Raw genomic sequence first — 15,610 nt, 5'->3', positions numbered from 1 at the left:
CAACTGCACCTAATGGTCAGGGGTCCATTTACCTTTACCTGATTACCAGCAGGCTATATATATACTGGCACAACATGAAGGTGCATTTTACAGGGTGAAGTAGGCAAGGCTTTATTTGCAAATACAAGCAACAGCAGCTGGCAAGCGAAAGCGTGCCTAAGGTGAGCCAATCCTTGGGTCTTATCAACCAGTGAGGCAGAAGGCTGCAGCGTTCCTCAGAGTCTTAAGCAGTTTGCTGAGAAGTTCAGCCCTCTAGTGAGTTTGTGGCAGAGACGAGATTCAAGGAGAGGGCTGTACCATTTAACAGTCACTGCTTTCCCACCCCAGCCATGAATTCTGGGGAGTATAGTTTGTCAAAGGTGCTGAGCATAGTAGTTCTGTGATGGGGAACGTACAGCTCCCAGGATTATTTGGGGGAAGCCCATGGCTGTTGAAGTGATATAACAGTGATTTGAATGTGTGGTACGTATGCAAGCTCGGAATAGGCCTCACTTAGTCGTGTCTACTCAGTGGGTCTACTCTGCATAGTACAGTGGTACCTCGGGTTAAGTACTTAATTCGCTCCAGAGGTCCGTACTTAACCTGAAACTGTTCTTAACCTGAAGCACAACTTTAACTAATGGGGCCTCCTGCTGCTGCCGCGCCGCCGGAGGACGAATTCTGTTCTCATCCTGAAGCAAAGTTCTTAACCTGAAACACTATTTCTGGGTTAGCGGAGTCTGTAACCTGAAGTGTATGCAACCCGAGATACCACTGTACTAATGATGGGTACAACAAAGGATTAAGGAGAAATTGGATTCAGATTGCATTAAAAGGCAGTTTGCATTAAAAACCTCTGAATTTTGCCATATAGTTTTTCAGCATGTACAAAAATGGATGGACTGGGGTAAAGCATGCATTAGAAGCCCAGTACTTAAAATAATTTACCAAAGTTATTAGTGGGAAATCGTTTGTGGGGGGTGTGCATATATAAGGATATATGTGCATATACCCCCCACCCGCAAAAATGTTGACTTATGATGACTTGAACTTCTGAATGATTTGTAAATCCAGCCATTTAAGGCTGGAGCTCCCCTCTGAAATTCCTTTGTCCTAATGCTGCAATCTTAAAATTGCTCTGCGGGTTGCGCGGGAGGGGGGGGGGCGGAATAGCGCCAGGTGGGCGGAATTTGGCTTCGTTTCCATTCAACCGGTGACTTTTCTCAGACACACACCCCGTTGAGTCATCGCTTTGGGCCTACCTCCGCTCCCCCAGAACCTCGTGGAGGGAGAGCAACCCATGGGTGCAAAGAAATCCCCCACCCGCTTGCAAAATCCTAATCCGTTGCAGCAACCCAGCGGGGGAACAAAGCAAGCGCGGGAAAGCCAGCAGTGGGCGGGGCCAAATGGGGAAGGGGCGGGGCCCGAGGAGAGAGATATCGCTTTGCAAAGCGGCTGCAGCCGAGGAGTGCGCGCCAAGCGCAGGAGCGACTGTTTGGGTGTCTTCCGAAGGGGGCGCGGGGCGTTTTTTTTTTTTTGCCGCGTGCGTGAAAGACAAAAGAGCCTCGGCGTCCTCGGGCGAAAAGCGGGGAACGGGCGAGGCGACTCCCCTTCGCTTTCCATGGCTGCGGCACAGCGAGCGAGCTGCTTCTCCTACAAAATCATCTTTTTCGCTCTGCTGGAGGTGGGTGCCGCAGTGGGCTACGTTTAGTGGGTGGGTGGGTGGATCGGGGGCGGGGGGTTGCATTTCCGTTTCGGGGCTGATCGCTGGCTGGGATCGTCCGTTTATTTTATTTTCATAGCTTCGCGCCGCTTGCGAACCGGCTTGTGGTTCGCCCCGCAGCCGATCGGAGTGGCTCCGTCTGCGGCTCTGGGGAAAAAAATGCTTTTGTGTTTGAATGTCGCCCTTTGTGGGGGGGGGGGGGTCTCTCCTTCAGACCTTCTTTCTCGCACGCACAGCCCTCCCTGCCGCCCTCCTCTGCCGTTTTCTGTCGTTTTAAGCACGTTTCTTGTAGCCTGTTCACAGTATCCCTAAACGATCCGGATCTAAATTAGATGGGTGTGTGTGTGTGAATTTCAGTCCTACTCTCCGAGCTTAGTTGAATACAACCCCTGAGATTTAGCTCTCCTTATCTACTGGGGTTTGCTGAGTCTTGCCTTCTTAGATCTTAAGACCAGTGGTAACTGGTGACCATTAAGGCTTCCAAGGCAGGGAGACCAGCAGGCAGAGGCAGAGCCCTCCCCGGGACTGGTTGTTAACGAGGCAGGTGAAAGCAGACTTATCCGTCCTGATGAGGACAAAGTGAGAAAGATGTATACATTGAATCAGATCAGAATCTCCGTTCTGACAGAGCCGAGTGGTCCAGAAATCATGTTGGGAGGGCTTCAAGTTCTCTTGGTCTAAATCAAAGGTGGGGGAATCTGTGGTCCTCCCCGATGTTGGGACTACATCTCCCATCTGTCTGGTCCATGGGCAATGCTGACTGGGGCTGATGGGAGTTGTAGTTCAGTAACAGCTAGAGGGCCACCCCAGCCTATGAACGTGATTTGCACGTAGACAGGTCTAGGGCTGGAGCCGCACCCCCCTCTTCCATATATGCACGAATCAAAAGGCATTTTCATTTGCGTTGTTCCAAGCAGTTACTGAATTGGTTTGGTTTTTGCATCATCTACCTATTTCTTTCTTTTTTTTCTTTTGCCAGAATCCCTCTTAATTTTATCAGTCTTTTGCTTTACATGTCATAATGCATACTGAACATTTCACTTTAATAGCTAAGGCATGATTTTTTTCCTTTAAAATCCCGGTGTAATGAACAGGCTTCCATGTAAACAGCTTCATATTTTCAGCTGTATACCATTGCTGAAAAGGAGTCTTGGACAGGGGTGCAGTTGGGTAATTTTAGACTCCGGGCTTGTTAGCTGGATATGTACCCTAATGTCCTGGCTGTAGGTGGTTCCAGCAGCAACTGACTGGTGATACCTGTTTCCTGCCCCCCCTCCCAAAATAACCCTCCCCGTGCAAGATACTTGGAAGTTTTAGATTTGGGAATATTTGTTTTGCTTTAAAAGAATTTATATATGTTGCCCTTACTAGCAAATGAATGCAAGAAGAGCAGTGCTGGATGAGGCCAGTGGCCCACCTAGTGTAGCCTACTGATCTCCTACTGGCTAATCAGAAGCCCCAAATGGGTAATAATCTGATTCCCAGCAACTCAGAGCATAGGCTGTCTCTGACAATGGAAGCAGAGCAGAACCATCGGGGTTAGTAGCCATTGGAGAAGCTAAGCAGGTCAAGGTCTGGTAAGTGGCCGGATGGGTGACTACCTGCAAACCCCATGTACTCTGTTTTTAGATTCCATGGCAGAAGGAAGCCGGGATATAGATGCAAGAAAATAAATCAGTTAAATATCATTGAAGGCACCTTAGTAAAAATCACTGAAAATGTGTATACAACAACAACAACAAACACAAGGTTCTTTTTTTAAAAATGCTGATACTGGGGGCAAAAAATGTTCACAAGCGGCAGCATATCTGTTCAAAGTAACTTAAGTTTCCAATATGCTGGGGGCAAGGTTTGGACAGCTGAAGAATAGCTTGCCAGGACATGTGCAATAAAATGGATCGTAATCTTACTTCTTGGTTGGGTAGCTACATTGGGTGACTTTGCAAAGTCAATCAATAACAAGGTTCAGTGTTTATGTAGCATTTTTGTGCGTGTGTGTGTGTGTACAGTGGTACCTCGGGTTAAGTACTTAATTCGTTCCAGTGGTCCGTTCTTAACCTGAAACTGTCCTTAACCTGAAGCACCACTTTAGCTAATGGGGCCTCCTGCTGCCGCCACACCACCGGACACGATTTCTGCTCTGATCCTGAAGCAAAGTTCTTAACCTGAAGCACTATTTCTGGGTTAGCGGAGTGAGTCTGTAACCTGAAGCGTATATAACCCAAGGTACCACTATATTAATTTCCTTCATAGCCCACCTTTCCTCCGGGGAGCTCAAAAGCGGCATAATTGTTTTCCCCTGCCCCTCCATTTTATCCAAGCAGTGACCCTGTGAGGTTGGTTAAGTTAAGAGACATGTCACCCGGTGAACTTCAAGGCTGCGTGGGGATTTGAACGCTGGTCTCCCAGTCCTTAGTCCAGCCACAATCCTACCCTGGCTCTACACACACACACACACACACACACACACACACACACACACACACAGCAATTTAGGATACCAATGCATGCATCGGATAAGACTGTACTCCACTAAAGCTTATGCTATAATAAATTTGCAGGCACTGCAGGGCTTTGTTTTCGCTGCAACAAGCCCACAACACAGCTACCTCTTGGAAATTGAAATCTAAAGGCAGTGGCCTTGCTTGCACACAGTAGCAGACAGCACCATGTGCATCCGCCAGAACAGATAGGGAGGTGGTAGGTGCCAGTTTTCACTGCGCTGACCTTTGTTCCTTGTATACCAACAACGGCTCAGACAGAGGGAGGTCAGGAGAGGGGCACAGCCCTACCATGCCACCCGCTACCGCTTGCGTGTCACTCTAAACCATGGTTTCCTAAACTTGGGTCTCCAGTTGTTTTTGGACTACAGCTCCCAACATCCCAAACCGCTGGTCCTGCTAGCTAGGCATGATGGGAGTTGTAGTTTAAAAATAGCTAGAGACCCAGATTTGGGAAGCCCTGCTCTAAACCATAGTTAAGCTGAAAGTGACTATCCTGCTACCCCCAGGCACAATGGAGGACATTCTTCCTGTCACTAGTAAGCAAGTGTCTATTCGTAGCATGTTTATCATCTGTATGTGGAATAAGGAGGAGTACTGCCTTGTTCTTTGCCTCAGTCAGCAAAACATGTTTGGCCAGCCCTAGCTTGTTTGTTCACCTGTGAGACCGTGTATGGTTTTTCTGAACCAACCATGGTTACAACCAACCATGGTTTAGCTCTGCATATGAGCAAAGCTGCTGGACTTAAAAGAGATGTGAAAGTTTTAACTGCCTTGCCACTATGCAGTGGTACCTCGGGTTACATACGCTTCAGGTTACAGACTCCGCTAACCCAGAAATAGTACCTCGGGTTAAGAACTTTGCTTCAGGATGAGAACAGAAATTGTGCTCCAGCAGTGCAGCGGCAGCAGGAGGCCCCATTAGCTGAAGTGGTGCTTCAGGTTAAGAACAGTTTCCGGTTAAGAATGGACCTCTGGAACGAATTAAGTACTTAACCCAAGGTACCACTTTATGTATATTCACCTCCTTATTCATCAGCTGCAAACCTCAGGATAATGCATTCTGATAAATCTGGGATTGCAAAATACTGGTCATTCTCTTTCATGAGCATCCCATGGGCACCTTCCTAGCTCTTTTGGATGAGAGAGTGGTGGATTAGAGGGATCTTTTGGTTGATCCAGTAAGAGTAAGGCAAGTCTTTTGAGAGTGGTGTGTTGTTTTAGAGCAAGCAGGGTGGAAACTCAGGCCCAGGGGGCTCATTGTATCCCTCCATCCCACTCCCACTGGTCCCTTAGAAGTCTCCCCAGGCCACACCACTCACCAAGGCTTCCTTTGCATCCCAAGTGTTTTTGCCTGGCTGGGCTATGCCTCTTGCTTGCCTGGATAGATGACAGAGAGGGGTGTGGGAACATGCGTAGAAACTTGGGTACTGTGCAGAGGCCATGCTAACAAATGTTGCCTTGGAAGAATGTCCCGGATGGAATGTGGCCCTCAAGCTGAAAAAGGGTTCCCCGGCCCAGTTTCAGAGCCATAGAATTCTGTCCCTGCAGCATTTAGTTCTAGCTTTCTGTTCTAAATCCATTATTTCTCTTTTCCTTACTTCCAGGCCCTGCCTGCCTTTGCTGAGATCCACTGCAGTAGCCCGCAAGGGTAAGTAAGAACCTGCATGAGGTGCTTTTCTTTGACGGGAATGTGTCTCCATCTGCAAGCTTTATTTAAATAAGGAAAGGCCTGGGAGAAATTTTCTAGTTTGCATCTAACCTTGGCCACACACACAACCGGGATTTCTTTTATCTTCAGTTCCCCATCTGCGATGTGGAAAGTATAATTGCTTGGCCTGCTTTTGTTTGGTGGTTTTTTGGGAGACCTGTGTCCCTCCAGCTTTAGTTAGGCTGCCGCTGGAATCATCCCATGGGAATGGCAGCCAGCAACATCTGGCAAGCCAGGGGTTCCCCGTCCTCCATTGCGCAAAAGTTACAGAGAGATCATGTGTGTGAGCTGCATCAAAAATCCGAGGCTCGATGAGTGACGCCCCATTTCCTTGTCTTCATTTTCCAGGTGCACTCAGCAGGGAACCAGTTGGACAAGCCTGTGGTATGTCTGGTGAGTTCAGATCAGTTTTCGGCCTTGGCTTTATTTGTTTCAGGAAGTCGCTGGCAGATATTGTCTCTCCCCCTCGACCCCCACTTTGCTCGTTCTGCACAGGCAAAAACACTCAAGGAAGGTGTTGAGTGGGGCCAATAAAGGGTGTGGCCCGGGGCAACCACAGAGGGCCAGATTGAAAGGCCTGGAGGGCCACATCCAGCAGCCCATCTCCGTCTCCTCTTTCCTCTCTCCTTTGATACTGGAGAAAGAGAGGCAGCGTGTGTATTTTGTTTCTGTTTACTTTGTGACCATGCCTTGTTCAGATCCTGACAATAGCTCCATTCACTGCCCTGTTTGAAGAGGAAGTTAGCAAAGCACAAATGCAACCGGTAGATAAACAAATGACCACCTTTCCTGTTACACAGTCTGAGTGCATTATGAAACGAGCAGGTTGTGATAAAGCCATTGTGTGACTAATTTGGAGCAGCTACTTAGGGATGCTAAAGGAGGGTTTGTAGATGCTGGAGCCAGGGACAACAGTTACTGTTCTTTAAGCTTGCCGGGTGTGCAGTGGGCCAGGGATCCAATTTCACATCCCTTCCCTTGGCTGCACTTTGGAGCCAGCCCTTTGGTTAATCAAGCCCCAGAGGTAAGGAACTGGATCTGGGCAGAAGGCCAGATCACTATCTCCCCCACCCTTTGTTGGACAGGTGGGCGGGGCTCCCAACTGGCAGACACGTGACATCAGGTGACTTCTTTGCCCAGTTCATCCTTTGCAGAGTGCTTTGCAAGGCTGTCTTTTGAAGTGCTTTGCAAGGTGGCCCTTTGAAAGGGGCTTTGCAGGACTGGTGTTTGATGCCTTGGAAAAAGGCCTTTTCTCCCTCTGGTTTGTTGGTGCCACAAGCAAATCTTAGAAGACAGGAAGGTGCTCAAGAGACCTTCTTGTAATGGGGCTGTTTTTCTGACACATACTAGTATGAGAGGTTTTTTATCCTCCTAGCCCAGCACTGGGATGAGGTTGAAAAATGCTGCTTTATCTCCCCACAGCAGCACTACCATGGGGAGAAAAAAAATGTCCTCTGGGTCAGAATGTTTTTGTCTGCATGTGTGCATTGGTCAGTACAGTTACCCCACCTGGCATGTGGCCCTTGGAGGAACTATCAAGCTTCAGTGTGGCCCTCAGGCCTAAAACTGTTAGCCGATATTAACAAAATCACTCAACGCTTCAGTAGAAAAATAAAATAAAATACAATTTCGCCTGGCACTTAGAAAACCAACCTTGATGGTGCCAGGGGTGTTTCCCTGGGATATTAGCTGTAATGACAACAAGCAGGCGCAAAAATTGGTGCTGCTGGAAGGTTAGTAGGTCATGTGGTGACCTCTCAACCTTCCTGTCCCCTGGAGGTCTATGGAAATCTGTCTAATAAGTAACGATTAGGGACAGGTGGTGACGAGCCCGTGATGGTGAGGATGTGTTACTAGGTGCCTCAGAAAAGGAAAACAAAACAGGGCAGGCTGCAATCCCACTTGACAAGAATCCTGGCATAGTTGGGAATGAAGTAATATTTCCTTCCCCCGGTTGCTCTCATGGAACATTTTTGTTATAAAACTCCCTCACTTTCACAAGCCGACACGTGGAGCCCTTTAGCCATTGAGAACTTGGCACATGAAGGAGCCCTCTGGGCTTATGCTGTGTCAAACTATCATCGCTCCTTGCTTGGCCTGTAATCAACTGAAACTCTCATTGCATCATCCACTCAGTGGCAAAACCAGCCCAGTGGTGAGAAACAGGTATTTTCTCTCCGCCTACTTCCTGTTTCATCCCCCCCCCTCAGGAATCTCTAAAAAAGGCAAATGGGTCCACAAATAGCTAAAAACGTTCCCTGGACCATACTATTCCATAGAGTAGGGATGGCCAGTCCTATAACACCCAGGAGTGGCATTCAGCTAAGTTTTACTCAGAGGAGACCTTACAACTTTATTATATTTGTTAAGAGGGTTTGTAAAACCAAGTTTGGGGGGGGGGGAGCAAGCAGCGCAGTTTTGGCACCTCTCAAGTAGGCGCCATTGTTGGTTCCTACCAACAATGTAGGGAGACAGAGAGAGAGGATGGTGAGTTCTGGCACATCCTCATGCCCCCGAATAATAGCCCTGCATATGCACACAGTGACCCATTTCGTGTGCATGTGTGTTTTCTATTCCCAGCCCCCATGTGCATCAGCAGCTCTCTTCCAGGTGCATAAGGACCTGCACGTCTGCAATCGTGCATCAATTGGACATTCCTAAGATGGTTGCTGCCTGTATATTATTATTATTATTATTATTATTATTATTATTTATTATTATTAAAATTTGTGCACTGCCCTTCACCTGAAGCTCACACCCATTCAATGCCACCACTCTTCAGATTAAGGGCCAAAAGTCGTGAGTTATTGATGTCTACTAGCTACCATAGCTATGCCTTGCCCTCCACCATTGGAGGCAACAGTGCTTCTGAATAGGAATATCAGTTGCTGGAAACGACAGGAGAGGAAAGAGCTCTTGTGCTCAAGTCCTGCTCGCAGGTCTCCCATTGAAGTACCCAGCAGGCTCCTATTACATTAATGTCCATCCTGTGATTCCAAAAGAGGAGCCACAGCGTTGCAGTTTTAAAACCAGGGAGGCAGGGGACATGATGTAATAACGAGACAGGTCTGCTCTCTGTGAATTATTGCAAAACAATCTTGTGATCTGATCCTCCATGGAAAATTGTTTAGTTTTCGTCATCCAGTGACATAGTTATGAATGACCAGCTTACGGATTTATTGCTCAATGATGCTGTGAGAATGTAAATGTTTTTCTTCTGAGAGAAGCAGGTGGGGAAAAATCGAACCGCATATTTTGAGTGCCTTTTGAAGCCTCGCTGAATGTGAAAAGAGGCAGCCTTCTCTCTGCTCATCTGATTGGCATTCAGCTCTCGTTTCACATACTTCCTGGGAGTAATTTGGGGTCTCGATGACATTGGCTGGTTACTTTTCCAACCGCCTGCCCTCCTCTAATGTAGATTTGCATCCGGAAATGTTGGACTGAAACATTTTTATGTTTGCCGATTATAAACATGAAAGCAAATAAACAGTTTCACTTTTAAAAAAATATATTGAGGCAGTATACAACGTAGAAGGAAAAGATTGGCAAAAGGCATCCATAAAAACATAATAGAAAATACTTTTTTGTTAAAAAGAGGGTTTTGTTATTACTTACTGGTTTTAAGTATTTCTATACTACCTTTTCCTCCAAGGAGCTCGAGGTAGCATACATTGCTCTCTCCCCTCTCATTTTATCTGCACAACAACCCTGTGAGGTAGGATAGGCTGAGAGACAGTGAGTGTCCCAAGGTTACCCAGTTGGCTTCATGGCTGAGTGGAGGGATTTGAATCCTGGTCTCTCAGCTCCTAGTCTGACACTCCAACACAGTGTTTCTCAAACTTGGGCTCCCAGCTGTTGTGTGTGTGTATATTATTAATAATAATAATTTCTTTATACCCCACCCATGTGGACGGGTTTCCCCGGCCACTCTAGGCGGTTTCCAGCACTTATAAAACCCTGACCACATGTCCTGCTAGCTAAGGATTATGGGAGTTGTAACCCGACAAGAGCCGGGGAGCCCAAGTTTGAGAAATACTGCTCTAACTGTTGCACCACACTGTCTCATAGTTGTTAATACTCATTAAAGTGTTTGGCGCACTAAGCATACCCTATTTCCCTAAGCAGCTTTTGGTATGCAGCAATCGGCCACAACGCCATATGCCAATATCAGAAAGATTGACCTACTTGCCATATTGTGCTGAGGGTTCATTCCCTTCTGGGCAGCCCTAGGTGGGGGGCTGCATGGCAGTGGTGGGTGGGGCCAGAGGCAGAAGTTGGTTGGAGCAACACGTGTAAATTTACTTTTATGCATTAGGCTACTTTCTACACCACACGGACATATATACCCAGCCTCTCTCCTCCATCCAGACAAGCAAGAGACATGTTCAGAGTTCAAGGACACATCCCAGACAGACAGAAACATTCAAGGAGGGTGCAAAGCAGGCCACTGAAGGGGTGTGGCCTGCGGGGAGTTCCAAGGGCCAAATAGAGAGACCTGGGAGCTTCAATTCAGCTCCCAAGCCTGAGGTTCTTTGCCCCTGCTCAGTTCCCTGTGCTTTGACTGCAGCAGAAGTCCTCCTTGCTAAATATCATGGGAGCTTACACTGCAGGGTTCGTTGGCTGATGTGGGGCTCTGCCTCTTTTCTTTCAGGCTCATCCTGCTCACAGTGTTTCTGCTGCTGCTGTGCGGCATAGGCGCCAGCTGTGTCCGGTTTTGCTGCCGTAAGAAGAGGCCCCCGATTCAGACTTTTCCGCCTCATGCCCACGACCTCACCATCATCCCCATGGACCACGACAGCACCGCCCACAGCACCGTCACCTGTGAGTATTTGGCAATCCCAGATTTTGGGAGCCGTGGGAGGGGAAGTGAGGGAGAACACTGGAAAACAGTGTGGAGATGGGTTGTTTTCATCCATTCAATCAATATGTACACTGGTGGGGGAACCAAAGGTCCGAAAGCAGTCCACCAAGCCCTATCCACTGGCTCTCTCTCTGGACCCCAATCCTTGCAGGCCCTACTCTGCTGAGTGTTTTTGCCTCGTTGGAATTTGACTTTGCACAGTAGGAGGGTCGCCAAACCCACCCGTCAATCTTCTGACATCATCAAGGGTTCAATCCTGCTTGGTGCTGCTTTGCCACAGCGTTCCTTGCAGAGAACCTGCTGGCAAAGCAGACCCCTTCAAGAGAGCAAGATTGACTTACTGCGCCATCTGCTGATGAGCTGAGTTCGAATCTCCTTGGCTGCCACTTTGCCAGTGTGCTCCCTGCGACGAATGTTCTGGTGAAGCGGAACTCTTGCCCCATGGGTCAACTTCAGTCCCCTGACATGATCAGGGCTTTGGGCAATTTGACAAATAAGTGGTCTCGCACATCAGTCAGAGTTGACCTGTGTTGTGGGGAGATCAAAGCTCTGACCTGCTGGGCTGAAAAAGGATCTTCACCCCTGTTGTGAAGTATGTTTAGGTTATCTAGGCAAATAATAGTACTGCTCTATTCTGCTTTGGTCAAACCATACCTGGAGCACTGTGTCCAGTTCTGGGTTCTGGGCACCACAGTTTAAGAAGGATATCAACAAGTTGGAACGTGTGCAGAGGAGGGCAACCAAGATGATAGATGCTCTAGAAATCAAGCCTTAAGAGGAACGGTTGCAGGAGTTGGGTCTGTTTAGCCTGGAGAAGAGAAGACTGAGAGGCGATAGGATAGCCATCTTCAAGTATCTGAAGGGTTGCCTCATGGAAGCCATGTTGCTTTCTGTTCCAGAGCGTAAGACCCGAACCAGTGGATTCAAATTACAAGAAAGGAGATTGTGACTAAACAGTAGGAGCTGTTTGACAATGAAACAGACTCTCTTTCTTTTGAGGTTTTGAAGGAGAGGTTGGATCTGTCAGGGATTCTTTAGCTGTTACTTCTGCATTGAATGGGGTTGGACTAGATGACCCTGGAGGGGGGCTCCCTTACAACTCTACAGTTCTTCGTGCACCACCTTTGCCCTAAAAGGTATCCTAAAATACCTGAAATAAGCCCTGTGAATGGTCCAGAGACCTGCCTTCCCACCATCCCTTCTGTCGAACATTTGTTGTGCTGACCTCCTAAAATGAACACTTTTCTGTGTTTTCCCTTTGCAGCATACAGCTCTCTGCAGTATCCTCAGAACCTCCCACTTCCCCTGCCCTTCAGAGAGGTGGATAGGAGTATGGCAAGCCCTCCGGCGTACAGTCTGTATGCCATTGAAATGCCGCCATCTTACGACGAGGCCATCAAGATGGCCAAGCCCTGCACTGAGACTCCAGTTGTTGTCCAGAAACTGGACAGCTGCACCTCGGAACAAACAGCCCCTGAGGAACAAAGTCAGCCACAGACGCCGCCGGAAGCGTCGTCAAACGACAACCCTGAGATGTCGTCAAATGACAACCCTGAGACGTCATCAAATGACAATCCTGAGACGTTGTCAAATGACACCCCTGAGTCGCCGTCAAACAACAACCCTGAGGCAGTACAAGGAAGCCCTGGGGTTCCGGAAGCTTCCACAGAAGAGCAGCCGCAACCGTAGCCCAGCCCAGTGGGAAGAACTGTTGGGCATGAGAAACCTGACTGTGTATGTACTTGGTTAGCCTGGAGAGAGTCAGAAGAGACCTGTTACACGGAAGGAATGTCTGCTGCCGGTTGTTATAACTTTCCATTGACGTTTCAAGGGTACCGAAGGGAACGGCAGGTTAAAAATACCGCTCTCTGCATGCGAGTGTGAAAAACGATGCTCTGGACTTAATATGGCTGTGGAGACAGGGTGGGGGCGGAGAAGAGCTGCTCTTGAAAGGACACCTTGTGACCAGGCAAGGGGAAATGGCCGCTGGTTGGGCTTCAACAGAGGCATATTCCCCTTGTGGTGAGGTGAAGAAATGAGGCAAAACCGAATACAGGTTCTTGCTGCCTTCTTCTGAGAAGATTGAACTATCCAGCAAATTGCTGAAGTACTGGGTTCGTTGCTATGTAACGGCAGACGACCTTTGACTCCGATGGTTGTTTTAATGCTCCATGTTTTATCTGTAGGTAGAGGGGGGTGCGGGAGGGAGGTGGGAGGTTTTGATAATACTGGTCTAATCTGAAAGGCCAAAACCCCTTTCTAAGCAACTATCCCTATCCAAATCTGAAGAAATTTGTCCAGTTTTGTTCCAAAGATTCAGTTCCCTCAAAAAAAGAAATGTCTGGTTTGAAATGTAAATATATACATATACCATAATGCTAATGCGTCCTGTGCATTTGGGAATAGTGAATTGTTGGTGTGTGTGTTTTAATCAAGGGAGGGGGGTGTTTCTTAAGAAATACAGGCTGACAAATCGCCCTCTAAGGAATGCTTAGTAAACAAGTGAAGACCTGTTTGAGAGAATCTGTGACATATCTTCATATAACAAGTGGAAACACGTTTCACTAAGCCCTTTTAAGAAGGGATAGTCCCCGGTGTTTAGTTTTTGTTCAGTTGTTATTGGTGCTAGTTTAGTCCATAGTAAATCCCTCCGCTGACTTCACCTTTTGGGAGAGGTCTTTAGAGAAAAGGCAAGTTAAAGAGGCTACACAATAGCAGTTCATAAAATTATGCAGCACATATTAAACTGTGGAACTTGCTCCCACAGGAGGCAGTGATGCCTACCAACCTGAGTGGCTTTCAAAAGGATTAGACAAATTCATGGAGAAGGTCAGCGATGGCAGGTAGCCATGTTGGCTATGCTTTGCCTCTGCTGTCAGAGGCTGTATGCCTCTGAATAACAGTCGCTGGGAATTGCAGTTGGACAGAGTGCTGATCCCCTCATGCCCTGCTTCCCACAGGCAGCCACTGTGAGAACAGGATGCTGGACTAAATGGGCCATTGGCCTCATCCAGCTGGCTTGTCTTATGTCAGTGGTTTTCAACCTGTTTGCCATGGCACCCTGGGGTGCCTTGAATGATTGTCAGGGGCAACACTGGCCTCTATCCCTCTTTCCTTCCCTCCCTCCCTCTGATGCCCACTCGCATCTCTTGTCTCCCAGATGCTTACACAGCTGTTTGTTGCAGCAGCCCTGGCTACAAGCTCCCCGGGTGAATGATTCTTCTGGAGCTGGACAGGGGGTGCTGGTTGCCAGGAGCCGAGGCGGCTCAGAGACCAGGGGTGGTGGCAGCGGCGGCTTTGAGGACTCGCAGGGAGAGGGGAGGAGGCTGAGGGAACACTCCACAAGGGAGGGTGTTCGAAAAAGGGTGAGAGGCTGCCAGCTCAGCAGGCAAGGGGTGACATAACTGGGCTCCTGAGCCCTACAGGAGTGCCGCAGAAAGAATGTAGTTGGTCAAGGGAGCCGCGGACTCAAAAAGGTTCTTAATATTGTAGCTTCATGACGTGAAAGAGAGTTCCAGGAACTTCATTAGTGAGCATCCATCCCCTCAGTATGTCTCCTGGGCTGACTGACATTTTGTGTAATTCATTCATAGAGGGGGGTTTCCCAAACTCAGCCATTCTGTCTGTTTCCAGTAGTTCCAGTTGTGAGTACCATTGCATATTTAGCTGAAGCAGTAGCACCCATGAGCGCAAGAAGCAGGCAAGTATCTGCATCCCCGAGGAAGCTCAGAGCTTTGCAGGAGGGCAATTAAAACACCAAACACACATGCATTTAAGCGGGTCTTCTCCCAAATAACCCAATGAGGAGGACTGAGCATGCTTGGTGTCCATGGAACATTTCCAGAGAAATCTGGTTGCTTGCCATTTGAAACAAAATCCTGGACTAGGTTTGTTTTACATTTAGCATGTAATGCTGTCCTAAAAACATAACTACAGGGTAGTTTAGATGGTACTATGGGCTCTTCCAGAAAGGTGGTTCTTGGGTTCACTTTTTTACACAGACTCTTCATTGGCTTCCTATGCCTGTTCTAGCACACCATAAGAACCTCCCTAATGAAATAAACTGGGGCATGTGCACACCCTTGTACGCCCAGGTTCTAGGTAGTGCTGGCTGGTGCCTGTGGAGACTGGTAGGGCGGAAGGGAAGGAGACCACCAGCAGGCTGGCTGAAAGGACAGTGACATTGGTGGGGCAGTGCCCTGTACTCCCTAATGGACCGACTCCATTGGTTGGAGGATCCTATGCCCAACACTGCCTGGGCCTAGGGTGTAATCCCCTCGCCCTCACATTTCTCCCACGCTCTCTCTGGCAGCCCATGGGTATTTTAGCCATCAAATCGAAATGCTGTTCTAAGAATAACATCAGTAACCTTTCAGAGATCTTGAGCCTTTCCTCCTATTCGAATCTTTCATTGTCCCTGGAGAGCTCTGGTTTCAAACCGGGACCGCCGCTGGTACCTGATACTTTTCCTCCTTCCGAGGAGAGAAGGAGGGTTTCCACTACTGTCAGCACATTGGGCAGGCTTTCGCAAACATAACACCTCCTGGTATTTTCCAGCGCTCGGGAAGTGCTGAAATTGCAACCATCTACCCAAGGGAGGCTGTTTCTCTTTTCAGCTCCCCAGACCAAAATGGATTTGCATTTCCCTCAGCAGGTGTGACCAAAAATGACTTGGCTGTTGTGCATGTGCGTATATCAACCTGCAAAGGAGAATCCAGTGTGTAAAAAAAGAGAACCCTTTAAAGGCCTCTCTCTGTTACTGATGTTCAGGGTGTTCGTCATTCCTTATGGTGCCACCGTGCCACCGCCCATGCCCTAGAGGAGGAGCTCCTGGT

The 15,610-nt window shown here is 48.2% G+C and overlaps 1 protein-coding gene across 1 annotated transcript; it reads left to right on the top strand.

Moving 5' to 3' along the window:
• The first annotated feature begins 1,264 nt into the window (after nucleotides 1-1,264).
• TMEM52 (transmembrane protein 52) lies at nucleotides 1,265-13,151 on the top strand. The gene is made up of 5 exons (XM_081923794.1): nucleotides 1,265-1,663; nucleotides 5,811-5,854; nucleotides 6,263-6,307; nucleotides 10,566-10,735; nucleotides 12,040-13,151. The coding sequence occupies exons 1-5, from the start codon at nucleotides 1,280-1,282 to the stop codon at nucleotides 12,462-12,464; spliced, it is 1,068 nt and encodes a 355-aa protein (XP_081779920.1). The 5' UTR covers nucleotides 1,265-1,279; the 3' UTR covers nucleotides 12,465-13,151.
• Nucleotides 13,152-15,610: the final 2,459 nt, after the last annotated feature.

The sequence above is a fragment of the Podarcis melisellensis genome (genome assembly GCF_964234715.1).
Source record: "Podarcis melisellensis genome assembly, chromosome: 8".
Taxonomy (NCBI): Eukaryota; Metazoa; Chordata; class Lepidosauria; order Squamata; family Lacertidae; genus Podarcis; species Podarcis melisellensis.
Note: the sequence above shows the minus strand (reverse complement) of the source record. Positions and strands in the feature narration are given on the sequence as shown.